The sequence below is a fragment of the Passer montanus genome, unplaced genomic scaffold (genome assembly GCF_014805655.1).
Source record: "Passer montanus isolate IOZ18808 unplaced genomic scaffold, ASM1480565v1 scaffold19, whole genome shotgun sequence".
NCBI classification, from domain to species: domain Eukaryota; kingdom Metazoa; phylum Chordata; class Aves; order Passeriformes; family Passeridae; genus Passer; species Passer montanus.
Window position 1 is genome coordinate 5,724,423 of NW_024366480.1, and position 24,091 is coordinate 5,748,513.

The 24,091-nt window shown below is 36.9% G+C and overlaps 1 protein-coding gene across 1 annotated transcript in view; it reads right to left on the reverse strand.

The window, feature by feature from the left end:
• The window catches only part of LRP12 (LDL receptor related protein 12), a 49,964-nt gene that overhangs the window by 19,184 nt on the left and 6,689 nt on the right, over positions 1 to 24,091 (reverse strand). The window contains exon 2 of the mRNA XM_039706031.1: positions 1,579 to 1,635. Within this exon, the coding sequence (XP_039561965.1) occupies positions 1,579 to 1,635 (57 nt within the window). The remainder of the gene's footprint in view (positions 1 to 1,578; positions 1,636 to 24,091) is intronic.

Sequence of the window (24,091 nt, forward strand, 5' to 3'; positions counted from 1 at the left end):
AAAAACACAAGAACATCAGAGATACCTTTTTTGTTTTGGTTTGGCTTTTTTTTTCCTTTGTTGTTGTTATTATTTATTTCTAAATGGATCTTTCTTCTCAGTAGTTAAAGTTCTATCTACCAGCTGCTGTTATCTTGCGTACAAAGTACGTTGTGTTCTGCTCTTCTTGGCACTGCCTATTCAAGCATGCGGGCCAAAGTACTGGAAGCAGAGTCAAAAATTCCATTCACCCCTTGCCCAGCAGATGCTTTTTCTGCCTTTGTGACTTGCAGTCAACAAAGGTGAGAGGGGTTTTTAAAACATACTCTGAAAGCTGCATAGCGAGATTTTAGGCTGATTTAGTGTCTCTCATCCATTCCAATTCCAGTAATAATTGTTCCAAGAGGGGCAAGTAGCTATGTAGATATTTATTATTTACAGTGTGCCATAAATGTAATACATATGATACTTGGTGCACCAGTACTATTAAAAAGCAACAGCATTCTTCATGACGCAGCACAAGAATGGGCAAGAAAGATCTTCTATAAACAGACTTTTAAAGTCCTTGAGTGGCGAACAATAAAAGGGAAATAGAAAGCAGTAGGTGTAACAGAGACCACCCACCGACCATAAATTTATCCAAAAACTCAACCATATAAGCATAAGTAGCAACATAATGTTTAAAGCAATACTGCAAGGATAACTACAGTGAGATGTACAAGCTGCTCTCAAAAAGGACAACTTTGCATTTTGACTCCTATTTTAGGAGAAGGAGGTGTGAAAATCAGTTTGAATTCTAGGGATTAGACGCAGCTTTCCTAGGGAAAGAACCAGGCTTGTATTCTGCTACCTGCTGAGGAGCCTTTATCTCCCCGTTTGCACATGCTGTGGGTATCTGTATGATAAACCACGCCCAGCAGCTGCTGACCCTGCACAGCATCTGAAGAACAAAGACTGCACACCAGTGCCTCAATGGCCACACAGTCCCACCACTAACACACAACAGACCCGACTGCGGCTGCTGCCCAGAGGGGGCCTAAAACTGACTGATTGGAAGGGAACATAAAAACCTTTGAGCAGTGTGTGCTGCTTTTATACCCCATATTCTCCCAGCATCTCATCAGTTTCTCAGTTTCATGAGTTCTAAATTCTTTTTCTTGTATTAAGGAAACTGTGCAGTCAAGTGTACAGTTGTTTCAGTTAAATCTAATCAGGTGAAATGCATAACTCTTGGATTTACGTTATTTGATAGTAGCAGTGTCCAAAATTACATTTCAGTAAATTTCATTTCACAAAAACTTCACTGTGGAAAGAAAATATCAATTCAACTTAAACCAACTTTTCTCTTAGTTCAATGTTTGTATGGAAAAATAATTAAGCAGTCCACTTAGAAAGGCATAATCTGTTCATGAGCATGCAGGTATCAGTTTTATCTTATGAGAATTTTTCCATGTTCCAGTTGCTTCATTCCTTATTACATGCTGCAAAAGGCAGTAATAATTTTTATAGCCAAATATCTCTTCATAAGATACCAGGTGGCTTTCAATATTTACTATTTAAGTCATGCATGAAATTTAAACATTACAAAAAATGACTTACCCGTTGACACTCCTGAAATATGCACATTTTCAGAATGTTCTGCAAGAGCACCATTTCCTAAAATTAAACATAATGAATAAGCTAATTTCCAAGATAAAATTTGTAAAAATTCTTCAGATACCTTTTTACAGAACAGAATGAACAAACCTGAAGTTCTTTTAATTAATATTAAACATGAAAGGTCCTACATAAGTTTTATCATAAATTAAAGAGAAAAACTAAAGAGAAAGTTACCATACAATAAAAAATACCCCCACCCAAGCATTTTTAGTTTACCAGGAACTATTAGATGTACTAGAAAGTTAAGAAACAAGCAGAGACTGATACTGTCAGTTTTGAGAAACCTTATGCATGTCAGATGGTAGACTCTGTATTTTGCATCAAGTGCTATTTTATTTTCAAGAAAGGTTTCTTTCAATGCATCTTCCCCATCTCCTTCTGGAGCAATATTTGTAAGTAAATGCTATGCAAATAAAGACATCCAGGGGACTATACCCATCTATTTCAGAAAAATTGCAGCCTACACCCTTTATCCAGAAAGATAGTTCAGATACAGCAGGGAACCAGCTACCTTCGAGAGTAACTCCCCCCAGTGCTCATTAAAACGAAGTAGACTTGCAAAGATGAACAAGACCCATGTGGTCATCAAGAGTAAGAGACCAAAAAAGTTATCCCTCCAAACCCCATACTGCTTTGTACTCTCTGAAGTAAAAGAAGGCTGGTAAAGCCAACATATTTGCTGGCAGGTGGCAGTCCTGGTATACGATGCAACACATCAAATTGTACTTGTGTGCATTTCTCCCATCCTTTATTCATCATCTTTTCTTTTAACCTTTACAACAAATTTTTAGTAAAATTTTTCAGAAATTTCAGGAGGAAAGAGTTACTTTGATACATAAGCTCCTTTGAACACAGGTAGTGAATCTAACATGTAAAGTACTTCACTAAGCAAAAACCCCCACAACTCTTAATCCTTCAAAGTTTTGTAGTATTTAAGATTTGCCATGTCACACTAATTTTCAGGCATGTGATATCAGTTGTTCTACCAGCACTGCAAGGTCAGTGTACTATGCCTGGGAACAAGAACCTTAAATATATGAAGAAAACACAAATTCCTTTTATACCAATTTAAAGACTGTTATGAGTTGACCAAGAACAAAGTATACCTCAGTGCTCCTCTGGAATAGTGATTATACGTAAGATGTTTAAGAAATTGCTCCCAGGGTCGATACCAAATACAGAGAGCCGTAATTTTTAGCTTCTTAGAGACAATACAGTTAGAAACCTGATGATCAGAATTTGTAGAAAAATAGTACATTTAGTACATTTTTAAATTTTTTAAAACTAAATTCCTTGGCTCTTCAAAGTGGTGCTTCCCACTCCATTTTCAAAGTACTAATTTCAGTGCATATATTTACATACCAAGTTGTTTTGTCTCAGTTGTTAAAAAAATTCCACATGCAACAATTCTCCTCAATGTACAAAACACTAAAGTATTTTTAAAACAAATGCTATTTCAAATACTGTGTTAGTGAGCAACTATTTTTCAACTAAAGTATTTTCAAAGTAAAATATACATCTATGTTTTAAAAACCGTTCTCCACTTTGCATATCACTGACATGCCAAAGGATGTTGCCACTAATTTTGTGTGTACGGTAACACTTAGCTCTCAATTTACAAAATAAACATCTTTGCTGGAAAATTATTTTACTTGGAACTAATTCCACAGAAGCATATTTCTTGATTGTTTTTTTTTTCCATTATTTCCATCAGCATAAAGAAAACATTAACTCATTTCAGGACCTGTTGTCTAACCTAAAAATAACTTACTGACATTTCATCTTTCAAGTACACCAGGGATTATTCACCTTTTTACTTGTAAAAAGGGGCATTAGCACATACATATATCTGCAGTTGTTACTGAACACTGAAAATGAACATGACAAAAAAGAAGGAACTCACAAACACTGAGAAATATGAAAAACCCAGAAGTTATTACACTGAAGACAGTATCTGAGCACTTCATTGATGCTCCCAGAATCTGAATTTCTGACAAGCTGCCTGTACATAAAGACCCAGCAAAACAAAAACCCCAGAATACTAATGAAATCAGTTCTGATAAAAATACAATGAAACATGAAAAGACTGACATAACACTGACGTGATGGAAAACAAAACAAAGTATATATATACCAAAGACTGACAAAAACTATAAATCAGTAATAATGAGAAGCATACTAAAATGGGAACTTGCATCCAAATCCTGTATGTGTTGACTCAGAATTAATGGATTAAGAAAACTTAAGCCAATTCCTAAAGAGAGAACACTTGAATATTTTCCATCTAAATAGGCTTTACAATCTAACAATTAATCTCTTGAGATAAAGAAATGTCATATTTGTTGTCAAACTAACTTCAGTGATTAGTCAGAAGTGGCATTAATGTGTGAGGATGAAGCATAAATTCAGATCCAAGTACTAAAGCATCAAAATAAGGACTTTTGTTTTTTTAAAATAAACTCCCACTAAACTTTCATTACATTAAAGATGAGGAATCTCTCAGATTATTACTTCCTCTTTTGTTGAAAACTGTCATTGAAATAGTGTGTTCAGATGCCATTTAAGTGTTACTAAGTGCTGACAACTTTATAAAATTTTTAGGCAATGATCATTATATGATCTCAACAAATAATCACATGGTTTGTTTTAAAGTCAGCCTTCTAGAAGACCAACATATCAGGCAACAGATCAGTATCTTCCATTAAGATATGGGAACATAATTATCTTTTAAACTCCCGCTAGTCTATTTAACACAGGAGAATATTAAAATGTAAAATAAAATTTCTTAGGTCACCAATAAGTTTTTATATTTCTTTATGTCCTAAAGAAATATTTGCTATTTATTTCCATTTCAACCTGAAGTTTTAAACTGAAACAGTTTAGGTGTCACCTAACAAAACTCAGCACTAGATTTGTCTGTATCAGTTAGAGGAGTCTGACAGCACAGCATTGGAAGCTACACACTGAGAAGATCCTGCCTTCTGTGCTGCCTTTGAAAAACCAGGATTGTTTTTTTTACAACCAACATCTTCCATCACTTGTGTCACCAGGACTATACCCATCTTCTTCACATCCTTTTATAAACACTTAGAACAAATACAAAACAGAAATTTATATCAACTTTAACCCTGCAGCTTAAGATATGGTGCATAAGTTAAAAAATACAAATCGACAAGGATCAAGATAAAATCAAGCATTTAATATACTTTTTCTAAACAAAACAAAATAAGTTCATAAATAGAATATGAAATTTTAAACTAATGGAAATGTATAGATTTAAACAAAATATGGAAAGTGCTTTTAATGGCTTTCTACTAAGGTGCACATGAGTTTGTTGCCACCATTCATGGTAATATCTCTAAAGATTGCTTGACTGCAATATAAAAAAACACACCAAACTTGTCACTCAATGAGCTGGATTTTCGATAGAATGTTTTACAGCATGGAATAACCTCCAACATTTGAGGTGCCTTTCTGTCTCCAACAAATTTAAAAATCTCCCAAGTGTTCAAAAGAAGAATGGTTATGTTCAAAGTTGTTCACCCATTCTTACAGATGTATCCATAAAATTTTATTTTACTTTCACAGCACAAAGCCAGACCTTTTGACCTCCACCACTTTTTTCTGTTCCACTCAAATCCTCTGGGCTGCAATGCCACCTCATCTAAGGAGCAGGCAGAGACCGACAAGTAGTTCCACAGACACTTGAATTAATTCCTTTTGATTCATGTCTCACAGCTGACTGACCACAGAAGCAAGCAAGATTACACTAGGTCTGCCTTCAGGTTTTCCAGCAGTTGGGAAATTTCTCCCCTACAAATCCATATGAAATTATGACGAACATCTCATACCCCAACCAGAAAATCCTGCCACCGTCAAAACATCACTTCCCAATATCCTGGTTCCAGGACTCCTAAACGTAATCTTTAGAGGTGATCAGAACTATGCAGAAGATAACACCCATACCCTTAGAAGGTATTTGACTCACTAACTACTTCTGAGTTTCATCATAGGTAGGAGATTAAATACAGGCCAGGGGAGTGGGCTGGCAACAAAGAAAATGTGGCAGCAGCAAACACTTCAACTAAAGAGCAAAGGAAAAGAATGCGTTCACACTTGAAAAACATTACTTATTTGGAAAAATCACCTGCCAAGTTCTATATATTTGAAACCCAGATAGCAGCAGTGATGCTGAGCCTCACTCTGGAGGTTAACCACAATGCTGCAGCCTTCATTTTAGGATGTTACACCTCTACATCCATCATTCCCCATAGCCTATGCAGCACAGTTCTCTCAAAATGGGATGAGTATCAGACTCAAAGGATTATGTGCATGTAACTTCAGAGCATAAAACTAAGCCTACGGTCCTGATATGAGCTACTTCTTTGATTTGTACCCAAATTCATGCATTTACAAAAAGCACAGCCAAACAGACTCCCACCTATCTCCACCCTCCTACAATTAAGTGTTCCTTAGCAGATTAAACAAGATAACCTTTTGGTCTCCAGATATATAAATACATACTTATATATACATATATATATATATATATCTGACCTTGAAGGCTTTGGACAAAGAACAAGTTTACCTAAATAATGAGACAATAAATAATGACTCTTAAATTAAGCAGTTTTGATTTCAAATAGACTAAAATTAGTAATATCAATATAATACACTGCAATGATAAACAGTGCAAAAGCACACACAAAGATCTGGTACATGCAACTTTGTCCACTGTGATTGTAAAATCAAACTCTATAACTTCAGTTTGAAATAACATCATGTATCCTGAGACTGAATTAAATCCAGATGGTGTTTTACAGAAAAATTGATTGTTGAAGAGAAAAAATGAAAAGAAAAAAAAATCATAGTAGCAAAGGTTATTTAAGTCACCTTTATTTCTGCTGGCACACTAAGTAGTTACTGTCCACAAAGAAAAATCACATACACCTATCTCCATTGAAGCTAAATTCTTCTGTATCAAGATTAAGCCCGTGCCATTATCCTCAACAGTCAAATTACAACCCCCTATAAATAGAACTGGATAAATTGAAGAAGTGCTGTAACTGAACAGCTATGAAGAGAGAGCTTTTTAACTACCTTGAGTTAAAAGGCACTGTGGTGTATAATGAATGCCACATAGGCAGACTGGACAGGGTATTTTTCTTGAACCACAATTATCAAGGGCAAGAGATCAACAACAGTTCCTGCATATTATGTGTTTCTCAACACCCTTTATCGTGATATGCGTTCAACTTGCTCTACTTTAAACAATGTATTTCATGACCAAACATCTTTTCTTCATTCTACTCCCAAAATTCCTTCCATCCTGTACCTTACAAAGCTGCCTCTTCACCTGAATTTACTTTGCATCATTCTTCACTAAGTTTTGCTTCTAATTGACCAAAATAAGGGTACTATATGCTTTCAAGAACAAATTGGTGCTGTCTTCCGTATCACCTCACTAAAAAAACACTTAGCAATGGTGCTTTGACTACTGAGTACAAAAAATAAAAATAAATTTCTTAATCTACAGATACAGGAGCTGGAAAATCCATGATGCCTCTGCAATATCAGGCTTCCTGGAATGACCCTTTTTGATAGCACATTTTGTGACAATCCCAACCATAGCCCACTTCCTGCAAACACCTAAGCACAGCTGAGCAGAAACAAGCTTCCACTGAAGCTGCCGTGTGTCCTGCTGAACCACAGTCAGGCTCCTCTGCCAAGCCTGCAGGAGAAAAGTGACAAAGGCCACGGCCTGCCTACCACGCCTATGGTTAATCCATGGTTATGATGTTACAGCTCAGAGCTGGGAGATCAACAGAAAAACAAGTACTACTACTCTTCTTCAGATAAACTAGATCATCCATAAAGGTTCCTTCCAAACCATTCCATTCTATGATAAAAGCATTAGTATTAGCAAAATACTGAATTACTTATTTGTGGGCCACCTGCAGTTAATGAGCCAAAAAAAAATCAGTTAGGAGCCTTCTCAGTCTTTTGACTCATCATTTACAACCTCATCTCTTGAACGCTTTCCTTATACTTGTTAAACTAATGTTCATTTAGAATAAAATGCATCAGCTGCAGGAATTTAAAGCTGTATCCACAGCCAAGAGCTACACAGGCATAGGTATATGGCCATACTTCTGCCAAGCTCTCCTGCATTGCAGAAGGATGAGTATTTAGCATTCAGTATTACTGAAAGTACCAAATTAAAGAAATACGTTCTGTAATCTGAGGGACATGAGCGTGCAAAAAGGACTAGATGTGTTTTTTCCTCTTTTATAACCCAGTCTCTAAAATTAAGGTTTCTCCTGTACTTTCTTTTATATCTCTGCACCATGTGTTCTCCAACCACCGCTAAACTGAACTACAGAAATTCAAATTTTCTCTTCCTCAGAAGACAGGAAGAGCCACATGTACGCTTCAAATTACATGAGTAAAGGAACTGAAAGCGAAGCAAAAGGGAAAAAACTAAGAGCAGTCTAATGGTTTGAAACTTACCTGCCAGAACAGTCTGTGAAATAGGGAGTTATTGCTATCTGGAATGCTTCAAACTAAGGTGTGGCACAGCTCAGAACATACAGTCCACTGAAGTCAGGCAACTGTTTGTAATATCTCCATATCCAGTAAAAAAGCAAAGCAGCAGTATCATTTCCAAATTTCTACAATACCAGTACCAGTTTTTACAGGTATCACCACTTTTTTCATACATTAAAGGAAACAAGTTTTCTTGGGAACTTTACAGTACTTTTTAATTCTATCAGTAAGAAAACTAAACACATCAATAAGTATTAAAAGTTGTCAAATCAAAGTTTTATTTCTAGTAATAAGTAGCAAGAAGGAAAGAACAGTTTTATCTTTCAAATGAGGATATTTTTCTTAGATGCAATAAACTATTTTACTATTTTCTGCCTTCTCACAGTTTAGTTTGCAATCACTATATCCCTTCTATTACAGATATGCATGAAATAAAATTAGTTTGTGCGCCAATATGTACTTGTATCAACTACTCAGAATAAGTTTCACAAAGCACAGTAATCTCATATTTTCCTGTCTTCACTGACTTTTTTTACATAATGTATTGCACTTTGACCACTAGTTTTTGCCCTACACCCAGCTGCTGCTTACTTCCTTGACAAAGGGCAATATGCAACTCATGATAGAAGGCAATTTAAAAAGCACCATGAGAAGGGATGATATTGACTTTTAGGAATTAACTGATCAATAATCTCCACTGTAGCTGAAGAATCTCCAGAACAGTTATTGACAAATTTTATATTATTTATTTTTAAATCAACAGTTTGGCATTAACTAGTTCGGTTTACTTTACTTTTTTCCCCTTATTTCCTTACAGAATTTCAGGTGATCATTTGTAAATCAGATTTCAAATACACAGCAAGATACAAAATATCCTTTATGTGAGGAATGGATTAAACAACCATTTCTTTTAATATAAAATTACACATGAAATACATAGAAACACTGCCATATAGGCATCAGTCAGAATTTTCTACGGAAGGCAAGCAGAGCAACAGTGACAACCTTTACTGAAAGTTCTAGTAACAGAAGAACGCTTACTACAAAGAGGATACAGTTAATGTATCTAAAATTCCAAAGAGTGAAAGCCAACGTTCAGATGAAAGGAGAAAGTGTTGTATATGAAAACAGTAGCTTATGTAATTTCTTTAATTAAGAATAAAAGTGACTAACAGATGAAACTATACTGAAATTGGGGCTTATTTAAATATTTAACAATACAAAATCCAGAAATAAGCACATAAAATTTCACTGTAAAAGAAGATGAAGCACAGAATTTGCTTACAATACTCAATGCTGTTATTTTATGTGGGACCATTTTCATTTTAGACCAACTGTGATTTAACTTTATTTAATAAACTAAGACAAAAACTTAAAGAATCAATTCTGCAATGGAATAATTTCATGCAGGTTTCAGATTTTTTTTACCATTTACAACAACCAGTATCCACCATTTTATGCTTAGACAATTATTCTTGGGTATAAAATAATGGAAATGGTGCTGCTGAAAGTCTGCACTGTATATTCAAAACTTGTCTAACATTGTCTTTGACTAATCACTCTCTCACACTGTCCTCTCCTTCTCTCAGAGGAACTTTGTGTACAACATGTAGTTGCATTACACTTTTGAAAAACAGGTCTTTATTCATTTCTTGGTGGATAAAACAGTCATGAAGATTCCAAATCCACATTTGCTCTGAAAAGCCTAAGCTCCAAAGTTAATCAGCACTTGAATGAACATCACACCTACCTTTGTTGCCATAAGTAGGGCCACAAAGGTGATCAGTGCTGGAGCATCTCTCCTGTGAGGAAAGTCTGGGAGCTGTGGTTATTCAGGTGGGGTTATTTCAGTGCCTAAAGGGGCCTATAGGAGAGCTGGAAAGGACCTGTAGTGACAGGACAAGGGGTAATGACTACACTGAAAGAGTTAGTCTGGATACCAGGAGGAAATTCTTTGCTGTGAGGCTGGTGAAAAACAGAGAAGTTTTCTCCCCATAAAAATGCCCCATCCCTGAGAACAGAGAAGTTTTCTCCCCATAAAAATGCCCCATCCCTGGAAGTGTTCAGGATCATGCTGGATGGGGCTTAGAGCAACCTGGTCTAGTGGAAAGTCCCCTGCCTACAGCAGGTGAATTAGATGGTCCTTTACTAGCACAGCCCATTCTATATTGATATTTTATAATTTGTAACACTGAATTAAAAATCTCAAAAGACGTATGTCCTACTTTTACATTTCTTAGCGTTATAATTACCTCCACATCTAAAAAAAAGTCTGCTTTCTTCAAAAATTGACTATTACAATCCATACTCTAAAAATCTAAGTTTGCTACATCAGTGAATGCTTTGCATTTACAAATTACAAATCTATTACTTTCTTTACCAAAACATAATACATCCTTTATTCCTGATAGTATTATCATGTGAACTTGGGATTTGTCTACATTAGTATTTTTTTTCAGGTAAGGGACACGTTTCTGAATGGATTTCTCTTGGAGAATATGTTCCTACTTGTAATGGATACAGAGTTTTCTGGGCCACACTAGACCTAGCCCAAGAAAATCCCTTTAGAAACGTATAGCACAAACTTAAGTCTTCAGCAGACCTTGTTTTGCCCCATGAATCCCCTCTTGCCAGGCTGTGGGATGTACCAACACAGCCCCCAAGCATGTCCTCTACACCCCACAGCTTCAGTGCTGCCAGGGAAGCTCCACCTCAATTTCAGGAATAAGCTCAGCCTCCACAGCCACTCAGTGTAAACCACACAAGTTCTAATTCTGGATTCACCAGGTACTGCATACATTATTCATTAATATTACACCAATTGTGAATGCCACGGCAACACACATAAGATATTGTATAAAATTCCACATCATCTGAGATGTTAGCATAATACAAATTTTACATAGATGCTGCCAGCCAGATGATGGTGGAGTCTTAAAACAGAGCCCACAGCACCATCAGCAAACATCAAGCAAATGTTTGGAAGATGCTGAAGTCTATAAACTATTCACATTCTTGAGCTGTAAATGTAGCTTCCCAGTCACTTTCCACTCTTTTTGTATTTTGAGACTGCTACCATTAAATACATAATTTTAAAGTAGAAGCTAAACTAATTTGACTTAAGGATTTTTGTGTGAAAGTTTCAGAACAAAAAAACAAAAAACAAAGCAGTTGCAGCTTCTCAGTTGTTGTTTTAAAAGGCAGGGACAGAAAAGAACCTGACATTATTTTTTATTCTCAGTCAAAAATTCCACAAACTATTTATAGACAGCTCTAATATACTTGGCAGCAAGCAGTGGAAATTGGAAATCTAGCAGAGACACTGGCTCAGCTTCAACAAGATTCCTGATTTTAAGTACATAAGTACTTCTATTCATGTCACACCCTACCCTACTTCTGCCCTGCCAGGTGTAAAGGAGGTTACCTGACTGCCCACTGCCTGAAGGTTGTACGCGTTCTCAGGTGGTAATCTAACGCAGCACTTGACATTAGACAGGGAGTAGAAGAAAAACAGATTACTAAACCAAAATAAACAATTCAAACAGTGAATTCAGTCACCTAAATTACAACTAAATCTCAACAAAAAAGACTGAGGAAATCAGAGGGAAAAGGAGGAGATCCAAACTAGCAGGGGAAGCAAGAGAGACTATACTGCCTACCCATCCTTAAATGAGCTATGTGCATTATGAGGCTTAGAAGCCTATTCTTAACTGATTAGACCCTATCATTAATTTGAATCTAACACTTTGCCCTCCTATTTGGAAACTTCCACTGCTATATTACTTAAACTAGAAAAAACCGAAGTTTCTAGCTATTTTAAACAGCTATTTAAAGTACTGAAACTCCGTTATTTTATGAAAGAACTGCTTAGCCCATTTGTACATGTTCAATGGCTGTAACTATCCTTTTCTAAAATCCCCATTTCAGAATTTAAACTACGTCACATTTGAGAAGTGCCAGACTAGGGGAAAATTTTGATGTGTGGGCTGCACAGTGCTTATACAGTAGAGGGAAGAGCAATGCAAATTTGATTCATACTCTTCATACGCTTCGTACTTTTACCTACTGGCTTCTATAAATTATGGTTGCAGTAAAAAAATTGGTTTTGTTTTTTCATCATGCTAAATTATTTCTCATCTTAATTCTTTGTAAGTACAGGAACAAATGTTAGCACACAACAATCTATGTAGAGCTGGTGTACTGTATTTTTAAAAATTAAAATAAAAATCCATAACCACATACAAACAAAAAGATTTCACTACTCTGTCACAAGTTAGATGGTAACAGCAAGAATTAATCAAGTCATATATTCTTAAAGTATAATACTGCTGGTTATCTTCTTTTCTTCTCATGATTTGGGCCTGTGCCACCCTGAAAAAATGCTAACAGAAGAAATTAAATCATTATTCACAAATAATAACTGTAACCATCAAAAACCTATTATAAGGTTGAAGAAATGAAAATATAATCTGCTATTACTCCATGAATCTCTACCAGGAATCCACAAAACATCCAAGTTTCTGGTTCCAGATTACAGTATGACTCAGACTTACAACTGATTTTTTTTTCCAAAAAAGACTGAAATAGTGTAGGAGTACTTGATATTGTAGGGTGGTGGAGAATCACGAGGGTTTTTGAAAAGAAAGAAAACACTGCTCTACTGCTGCACATTTACTAGTGAGCCTACACGTCATGTGCCAAAAAGAAAAAGGCCTAAGATACATCTAGAGAATTATGGTTTCAAAATCCAGAATGCTAACCAGATTCATAAAATAAAGTCACAACAACAATTTATTTCAAGTCTTTATTCAGCAGAAGGTCTAAGATGTCACAATCCAGACAGAGATCAAGTAGAAAATTTCATGGTTCTGACTGAAGCAAAAATAGGGGATTGAGAAATCAAACCAAAATTTCCAGATCTGCTATAGTCTTTTTGGAATATTGGCCTGAGCAAACCAGGGAATACTGGAGTCAGTGGAATAGTGCTGCTGAGCTTCAACTCCACCTTTATGACAGTAACAATAAATTAGAATTAACTGCAACATATTCGAGCTGAATTCACTGTAGTGACAAAAGTGACTTGAAAGCAAGCAGTTTACCAGGAAGGGCAATGAAGCAACAGTATATTTACAGCACATTTTGCACATATATCAAATATAAAAATCATCAAAACACTGCATGTTTATTGCATCTAAGAAAAATATCCTCATTTGAAAGATAAAACTGTTCTTTCCTTCTTGCTACTTATTACTAGAAATAAAACTTTTGATTTGACAACTTTTTATACTTTTTAATGCGTTTAGTTTTCTTACTGATAGAATTAAAAAGCACTGTAAAGTTCCCAAGAAAATTTGTTTCCTTTAATGTATGAAAAAAAGTTCACAGAAATCACAGACCTTGCCAAGACTTGTGCAGACTTGTTTATGCATATTCTGGTAACTGGAGTTTTTAGACCCCCGCGCACCTATTCACATTGAAACTGAACTTAAACCACATGTCACACTGTCTGCCCAGCACCTTCCAGTAACACAAGACATAGTCTTGGTCCCTTGTTAATGCTTCAGTGAACTAATTAAAATGTAGAAGTAACCTTGCATAGTGTAACCCTGCACCCGTTGTGCAGCCAGCATGAAAAAGCACAGCCAAAGGGGGAAAGAGCTCCTAAGGCAACGCACCTTTTTCACCTGTGCCTTCAACATCTGTGAAATAATGCTTTTTGTTAATCACATGCAAACAACCTTGTGCAAAATTAATTTCATTATTTATCACAAGCTACTTGATCTGCTCTAGTTACAGCAGATAGAAGTGGAGATGTTACCAAGTTTAAAGACAACCACACCGTGTAGGAGCGTCTGTTCAGGAGCTACTGAAATGACATTGAATTGACACAGTTTTTGCTCTAAGGATGTCAGCAGGGAAATTTCAATTGCTATGATAGGAAAGGCTATTAATTAGCTACACTAACCTTCCAGAGTTGTCTAAACAATGCTGCTTATTAAATATCCTCAGGACTTAGGAAGAATAAGAGATGAACTTGCTAGAACTTGCTGGTCATACATACCGCATTCCTCAAACTACTGTGAATCGTAACAAGTAAAAAAAGACAAGACGTTAATAGAAGATAGATGGCCTGCAAGACATGATTTTACCCAGATTAGCAACTTCTTTAAATAAGAATCAGATCTTGAAATTGCTAAGCATACTCCTAATATTAACATGTGTGCATACTTGAATGGGTACACTCAGCACCCATGAAAGAATTCTGTGCATGGCAGCCTTGAGATTTTTAGATTCTTTTGTTCAAATAGATTTGATTCATCATAACAAACAAGATAAGGGAAATAGCCAACAAAATTTGTAATTTAGTAAAAATTATTTTGTCTCCAGTATTTTATGCAAGATCTATATTCTTATTTGAGAAAACTCTACTACAGCTACTGCATTGATTCAAGCCATTGATTCCAAATAGGAAACTACCAAGAGCCTCATGGATAATTTTTAAAAAGTCAAGAAGCCACCTATATGTATTAAAAAAATTTTAAAACCAATAGACTAATAGGTGCATATCGCTAAGACCCAAATTCGCTCCCTCTCTTTCAAAAGATCTTTTCCTTTTTTCCTCCTTCCCTACCATGCTATCTGCTATAAATCCTGTGATTCTTGTCCTGCAAGAATGTTGGTGCTGTACCTCACACATGAGCATGAGTATACCTGTTTTATTTCAAATACCATTGAGTATCTTAGAAATAAATTGTCAAAATAAATTTGTGATAAATTTGGAGTCTTCTTTACTTGGCTCATGATACAGTAACATATCACTACATGGCTATTTTCCCTGTAACAGTACAAATAAGCTTTTCTCTTTATTATAGCTTTATTGTGTCAGGAACTCTGCAAACAAGAAAAACAACTCTTGCTCTACAGAACTCATTGCCTTGTAAAAACTGGAAATCTCAGCCCACCATGTTCCAAAACATAATGAAATAGCAGTGCTTTACAGGAAGCATAGCAGAGATAGGTGGGGTTAAAGAAAGCACATAAGATGACTTTGTGTTTCCCATGGACAGAACTACCCATGGGAAGCATAAAGGAAAGAACGACTAGGCTTGAGTAATGTTCACAAGTGATAAAGCTATCAGTACTAAAGAAACACAAAACAACAGCAGAGTAAAACCAAGTGAAACAGAACTGACATACAGCGATCCTGTGCTAACAACTGTCTCCTCGTTGTGCTTCACCCTCCCTCTCTCCCCTGAGTCACTGAGAAAAAAGTACAAAATTCTGAGCACCAAAGGGAAAGGCTTTCATGAACATTTGGAAATCCTGAATTTCATTGATTGTCCTGGAGGTTGTAATGGAGACAAGAGAGATTATGTGAAAACACTTTTAATACAGTAATTGTAAGATAAGGACAGTTAACATTACCACCTTTATATGCACTGGAAACAAGTGCACTTCTGACAGCCAGAATACTGTGTCTCTTATTGCACAGGACTGTAGGGTACTACAGCATCTTGCCATAAACACAATCTTCTACTATCAGTGACTACAAACGTGAGTGTTGGAAAGTACTCCACAACTGCAAAACAAAGCAAAATAAAATCCTTTCTGTAGAGCTAGATAAGCATTTGACTAGATAGATAGTTTAGGCAGCTGCAGTTCAGCAGAGTACAGCACAACCTCAAGACAGCCACAGTACACCTAACATTGGTCGAAGAGAACACAACAAAGTCTGTTTCAAAACACTCAAGTATGTAATTTTCCACTATCAAACTACATTCCTGAGACTCACAAATTACCCCTGAAAAACTATAACTGTGTTAAAGTAGACACACAAGTACTTTGCTATATGGATTCTGGTTTTGGCTTTTTAAGTAGCAAGTATTTGTCACAGAAACTTTAGGATCACGATTACTCACATCGTTTATATGCCATCATTTACAAATGAAGGCTTGTTTGTATGACCCTAAAGGCACTTTCTGTGCCTATTCTCAGTAGTCGGTAAGAGCAAGTCTCACATTTTATGGGTCACAAAACCTCACATTTTATTATATTACAGTAGCTCTAAGCCTTCAAGAATCTTTCATTCTTTTTTGTAACATAAAATTTGAACTACATCCAGATTTCCTTCTTAAATATGCACAGATATTCCTGTCTGTCAACTACATCCTGGGCAGCAGAACCATAATTTCTATCAAAATGCTTTGTAACGAATACAGATATTCCTGTCTGTCAACTACATCCATGTAGTCCTGGGCAGCAGAACCATAATTTCTATCAAAATGCTTTGTAACGAATTGGAAACATCCATAAAATTCATGATACATGTTTATCTCAGGGTCAAATTAACTCAAATGTGGTGGTACATTGCACGCTGAACCATCATGTTTTAGATGTCATTTCACTGCAATTCAAAAGAGCAAAGAGGTTTTCAGAAGTCAGGTAGTTGAATTAGGTGCATTTATAGACGTGTGAATTGGCCCACTCCCCCTTCTTCATTCAGTTACCAACTGCATGAAAAAGCCTATGGAGATGAATGACAAAGAAATAATCCTCCTCCTTTCACTGAAACACAGCCATATTTGGAACCATACAATCTCCCTCAGTGTCAACACGGCCAGCATGAAGCTGCCCATTTCTAATACTCCTGTTCTCAGGCTCACCCACATGCCTGTCCCACCAGCAGAACTAGGAAAGGAGGTTCAAAGAAACTTACCTACCACGGATGAGCACTGGGAAAACCAAAGAGCACCACACTGCAGTGCTCTGAAAAACCCTACAAACCATCAGTTCCCCAGGGAGGGAAAAGCAGCCCATGAGTAACACACAAACACACACACAAACACATTTGCTCAAGGGCAGGCTCCCAAGGCGACAAAAGCACAAATAGGAAGAGAGGTTTAAACACAGTAAGAAAAATTAACACCTTGGACAAGAGAATGCCATCTAACAGGTATTTCCAAAATCCTTATCACCACATACCCTTACATTCATAGTTATAATTACCTTCCAGTATGCTATCCCTACACCTAGTACACCTAATCTCTTTGACACAAGCTCTTCTGATCTGTGCTTTTCTTGATCAAAAAACATTCTCACTACTTGTTTACACAAGCCAATAACTTCCTAAGGGTATTTTAAAACAACTATTTCTTTCTGCAATCCAGCTTCCTAAAGAGAACTTATTAAAATATATGGGATAATATATTATTTAAAATTTACTCTCTCTGTGGAAAACCCTGACAAGAATGATTCTGATTAACACCAGATGACTGAATGTCAAGTTACATAGTAACTGCCTGCTTCTTTGTCCATCCAGTTGACAACCTCATTGTCAAAAAGCCACTTCAGTTGTTTAATTTGAGCATATTCACTGTTACCCAACAACGTGACTATCAATTCTCTTCCTGTGGATCACTCAGCCGTGCACATCTGCACACTCCCCACAACTTCCAAACACTCTGGACTATTTCTATGTTTGGCAAAAGAGTAACAGTACCAAAAATCCAGTTAATAAAAATTTAAACAAAAAAATCTTACAGTTCTGTATGTATTCCAACACAGAGGTTTCACTGTAGATTTGTCACTAAGTGTAACAGATTCCATATAGAATACAGTAATTCGTGATAAAGAATATTCTACCTCTGCTTCCAAGAAAATGTATGTGGTCTGAAGGAGCTCTTTAAGCAGCAGCAGATCATCACTAAACCTCTTAAAGCACTCTGCATCCACTCACTTAAACACAGCTGAAATATACAATAGACTGTGTTTCCAACGAGCAGATGAGAGGAAATCAGTTGTTAGTAACATCTGTAAAACCAGACAAGGATAAGAGCTAGAGTTTTAAATAAAGTAGAACAGACACTGCTCTGAAAGTAGCCCATTTCCACTTCCACAACAAAAACTCAGTAACTGGGTATTTCCCAGAAGGATGCTGTTGGCATTTAAATAATTTAGGACAACTCTTCATTCTGTATCTTCCCTCTAAGGGCCAGACTAATCTGCCTACACTGAGAATTGAGACTTCTCTGCAGAGGAGTTCAGATCATTAAGTCATGCTCCTGTTGCCTCACATTCCTTTAATAAGCCTGCCTTTTCCCACACTGACTCTGCCTTAAATTATGCCAAACCAAGACTCCCCAGTTCACTCACACAGAATCCGTATAGGATCAGAAATGTGGAGTAACAAACTCTAGGCATGCACAACCACGAAACAGCTATTTATTTTCTGTGCTTCAGCTTCTACCTTGCTCAACATACTTTACAGGAATACTGTCAGTATTAGTCTATCTTAACAATTAAACCTTATTTAGGTAGTAAAGAGCTTTTAGGAGACTATGCAAAAAATATATTAAATCAAAAATATTTATTGAAAGTTTGTTACCAACCATGTCCCATCTTGGAGCACAGTAAATTCAGATGCAAGTGAGGTTCACAGCATGCTTCTGAAGTAAGCCTATTTTTTTAGGAAGTCCAGTACCAGCAAGTCACCACTAGGTACATACATGCTCCTTTATAAAGAGAGACCACATGTGAAGTTAACACAACTAGGGAAAGAAACGACAGCCATTTGTTGGGACATTCAGATTCAATCTGTGTATGACTGGGAAAAAACAAAACCACCAAAAAACCAAAAACAAACCAAAAAACCAAAACAACATAACAAAACCCTGAAACAAACAAACAAAAAAAAGCCAAAAAAAATCCCCCCCCAAAAAAACCAACCCAAACAACCAGAGCATTTTTTAAAAGAAAGGGATGAAGAATGCTTTGGAAAAAGAGCTAACTGAAAAATATATTACTTTCTTATGTTAATAGCATTTACCAAACTTGACAGGCAGTTGCATTCTTCTGGATGTAGATTCTTTTCAATGCACATGAAAAGCATTGCTACACTTTTGCATTGATGAAAGCAGATTACATCCCTTACAATTCCTTACTGGTAACTGTGTTTAATGAATAATAATAGTAAGTCACAGTTTAAGGGCATTGGCTTTGCTGTGTGTTGGCTCTTTGAGAAACAAAAAGGGTACCTCTAGAAGAGGTTCAGTTCTGGGAAACAAGTAGAAAGGAAACCTGGAATATTTCATTGTACCAGAGTTTTCCATTCCTCATCTGTTATTGATGGTAGATACATATACAACTTTTTAAAATTAGGGAGAATTCACAAGTTGGTAGAGATTACAAAACTGAAGAGTAAGGTTTATTTGTGATAAAGCAGATGTTGTGAAGACAGCATACTTGCAAATTCTTACACTGTTTATACTTCACTGTGATTGTTATCCACTTGACTATTTACTCCCTTTTCTTTCTGGATCATCTGCAAAAGTACTCAGAGGCTCAGCACTGACATTACATGGTAAATGAGTGGTTTGGGTTTTTTTAGATGATTGTGGATCATGACACAATAGGTGATACTTTATTCTGCGTTTAAAAGGTTCCAAGGTTCCAATAGCTATGGCTTTCCTTTTTGGGAAATGTAGTTGGAAGAGGTTTCAATGCATTAATTCAGCTGTAAAATAAAGGGTAAAAAAATACTTTCATTTTACATACATTTCACTCTATTAAAAGCCAACCTGATAACAAATTTCAGCACTTGCTCCTACGGCCTTTTTAAAGGGAGGCACTGAATTTTAAAATAGCAAAAAATGTGACACAGCATGGTGACAAGTACAAGATCAATGTCAGACATAATGCCTACATGTTCAAATTCCCATTTATCTGCCTTTATATAATGAAGTATATTGCTAATTTAAGTACATATCATTCCTGTTTAAAAGCAGGTTTCCAGATCTGGGAGAAAAGCACTCCCAGGACAATGGAACTCCATAAAGTGCAAACCAAACTCTGATTACCTGTCTAAATAAATTTAAGTATCATCAAGACATTTCAAAAATACATCAAAGTACAATGTATTTCAGTACAGGCATAAAGGAGTTGCTTAGTAAGAATCTAACAGTGTGATCCTTATATTCATAGCAATAATTTATACATCACATTCAAACAAGTTTAAAGCTAGTTCAAGCCTCCTTACAATCACAGTAACTCATCTCTCTCAGAAATTGTTTGATCTGATCATTTTAGTGGAGCAACACACATGCTTGAGGAACTGTGCATGCTTATTTCAAATCAGGTACTTTGAGCACTTTTTTTGCTTCCAAATACGCAGTATGGTCAGTAAGCAAGACCTCCGATTAAAGACTTAAATTCAGCTTTATTTTAATTATCAATCATTTCTGAAAGCTTTTACATTTTATGCCGAAATCCTTCATGATCAACACTTTAAACTGCTATCTCAGACTTCAGATAGACCTCCTTTGTAAGGCTGCAAAATACAGACAGTTTCAGAAAACTGGTGAAAGGAAGTCAAACACAGACCAATTAACTTAATTCTCACACATATTCCTGGCTTCCATGCTTTTACTTAACATTTTAAGACTGATGTACAGCTGAATATTTCAAGATATTAATTTTTAAAAAGTCACTATCAAGCATCAATAAAACTTTCTGTTCCATAGGAGTGAGGGATGTCTCTCAACTCCCCAGCAATGACCTTAACTCTACTCTTTGGGCACATCTGACTTGAAAGATATCATGACTGTGTAGGACAGTTGCACTGCTGCTCCTACTACTCTGCAAAGTTAGAAAATAGGATTGCTTATTCCAGGAAAACGCCTCATGAACCCTAAAAGCACCTATACTGGGTTGACACGGTGAGGTTCGGGGAGGGGTTACAGGAGCTGGCTTTCCACAAAATCGGCTGGAAGCTTCCACTGTGTCCAGGAGAGCCAATGCCAGCCAGCTCCAAGACAGATGTTCTGCTGGCCAAGGCTGAGCCCATAAGAAACGGTGTAAAGTCTCTGTGATAACTTATTCAAGAAGAAAAAAAAAGTCATTGTGCAGATGTAACTGTGGCCAGACAAGAACAAACTGAGTACGTGTGAAAGGAAAACTTTGAAGACACCAAGATCAGTGGAGAAGAAGGGGGTTACGTACTCCAGGCACTGGAGTTGAGATTCCTTAGCAGACCATGGTGCAGCCAGCCCATGGTGAGGCAGCTGTGTCCCTGCAGCCCATGGAAGACCACAGGGATGCAGAGATCCACCTGCACCTGTGGAGGAGACCCACACTGCAGCAGGTGGATGTTGAGAGGAGGCCCATGTTGGAGCAGGCTCCTGGAAGGGATCTGCAACCTCATGGAGACAGAAGCTCACACTGGAGGTTTCCTGCTAGGACTTGTGACCCTGTGGGGAATGCAAGCTGGAGTAGGCTGTTCTTTAAGGACTGCACCCCAAGGAAGAATGCAGCAGTTCCACTATTGCCCATGGAGAACTGGAGAAGTTCATGGAGAGTTGTCTCTCATGCAAAGAACACTGCACTGAAGCAGGACTCCTCTCCCTGAGCAGCACCAGGGATGAACTGACCTAACCCCTATTCCATCTCCCTGTGCCACTGGTGGGGATGAGGTACAGCTAAGAAAAAGGGAAGGGTGTTTTAAGGTCTGTTTTTACTTCTCATTTTCCTGCTCCAATTTTGTTTATTTCAGTTAATATCTCTAACTCGAGTCGGTTTGGTCTATGACAGTATTTGGTGATTGAGCTCTCTCAAGGACCTTATCTCAACCTATTAACCCTTTGTTATACATCCTCTACCCTGTCCAGTTGCAGAAGGGAGTTAAAGAGTTGCTTTTGTGTGTGTCTGGTATTCAGTCAGGATCAGCCCACTACGGTTCTACACACAATTTGGCTTGGCAATTCCAGCTGAGAGTGTGGGACAGTGCTCCTCGCTACGGCAAGACAACAAAGGTATAGGTCTTTCCCTCAAGCCTTATTCATCTACAGCGTAAAGGCAAAAGGCCTCTGTTCTATCCCACATTTCCACAATGGATGAGGAAAACTGGAAAGCTAGTATTGTGGACCTAAAAAGAAGTTAGTAACACTATCATTCAGCTGTGGTATATTGGATTGTCATTTGCATGAGAACTGTGATACCACTGAGGCTTTGTTACAGTGTGCATAGATGACAGACACAACAAATAATTTAAAATATGGAATTGAAGTAAGACAAACTACATGACACCCAGGCAACAGGCACTAGAAACAGCATTAGCCGGATCAGCAACAACAGGGAGGTAGGTCATTAGTAACTGGACTCTGCAAACATGCAGCTCCCAGGCACATCCTGCAGTAAAGCTGCTGGAGTGCAGAAATGCCAAATGCCAGTATCAGCCAGAAAAGGGATCACATAAAGGAAGCTTAAAAATATTGACGAAAGCCATTCACTGAATTACAAAATGTTTGAAGATCTCTACTTGTTTATTAACTTATTTGCTGAAGTACAGGTCAAATGCAGGAATCTAAAGTTCCTGTAATACCTCTCTGCCTGAGAATACTTGGATAGCCAGAGATCAAGACCTCAAGCAATTTCCAAGCTCTTTCTGGATTCAAACCCTTTTTTTTCCTTGCCCATAAGAGTAACCTCTTAGACTGATTAGATGCTCACTCAGCCACCATAACGCCCTCAAAATAAAAGGATGGTTCCTTTCCTCCCCTCTATTTCCCAACCTCTGAAAAAACAACTGTTCTTGTAGAGATCTTGGCCTCCTATTCCACTCTGAAGAATAGCAGTTCTGCCACCTTTACTTGTGAAGGCACCTTAACAAGAGATCCCAGTCTTTCCCTTCCTTGCCATCCCAGCTCTCTTGTCTTCATGAATCTCTCCAACCACAGACACCAGATGAACTTTAGCCATGGAACTGACTGCGTGTTCAGTACCTTTAGATAGGAAACATGACAAATGGGAGGTGCCCTGACAAGGGAAGCTATTTCTGCTAATTATACAATCACCCAAATCCATCCCCGTCAGTGCTTCCAGCTGCAAGTTGCTGCGATCAAGTCATGTGTCTGATGTCATTCATCTTCCTGACTTAAGAGTAGACATCTCTCTCAGATAATTTTAACTGATGTTTAGATCATGGAAAGGACATATCTTCTTTACCCATACTTTAAAAAAATTACAAATTGGATAAAAAGAAATATGTATTCTCTCAAGTCCAGTAACAAGTATTTCAATGTGGTTTAAACACACATTTTGAGTTAAATCCCTGTGCACTCTCCCTAAACACTTCTCTAGAAGACAGCAGATGGAAAAATGTAGTTCTTTAGTAATATGAAGAGCAGGCTGAAGTAAATACAACAACACTACAAGCAAAAAAAAGCACTTTAATTAGGACTCTAAAATGAATCTCTGTTTGAAAATTACTCTGTTGAAGTCTATGTGCAGAAAATAAAGAAAGGGAGGGTTAAAGTCTCCACTTAAATCTATGTGATAAGAAAAGCACACATATATGGATTTGTTTACTGCATGTGATGCATTCTTTATCTCAGTCCCAGTTACTACAATATCCCTAATGTGAGCTTCTCCATACAACTTCATAGAAGGAAAACACCCTGCCTGGGTATACTAATTCATTGAATTATAATATCCTTTGTGAAGCATAGGAAAAAAGATATTAAGCAAAGTCTTACGAAAATTCATATACAGCTAACATCTAGAAGTCAGAGCATATGAATGTGTGTGCCTTCCCACTACAAGGCACATCAAACAACATTTCATTTTTCTGTTCTAAACTGCTTGCCTTCAGTTATTGAAAATTGCTTTCTAAAGGAGCAGCTCCTTAAATTAGTAGGATCATTAAATTTTTAAGATACATCATTGACTAGAACAAAATTATTTCTAGTAAAGCTAAATATAAATTAGAAGAAAATCTTATTTTTTTCCACAAAATAACTATTCTCACAATCCTTCTGTACTTACAGAGGAACTTATCTCTATTTCCCAATACATGCATATGAAGCTGGAGTAACAAAACCAAGATATGGGACCCTTTAGCAGACTAACTTTTTTC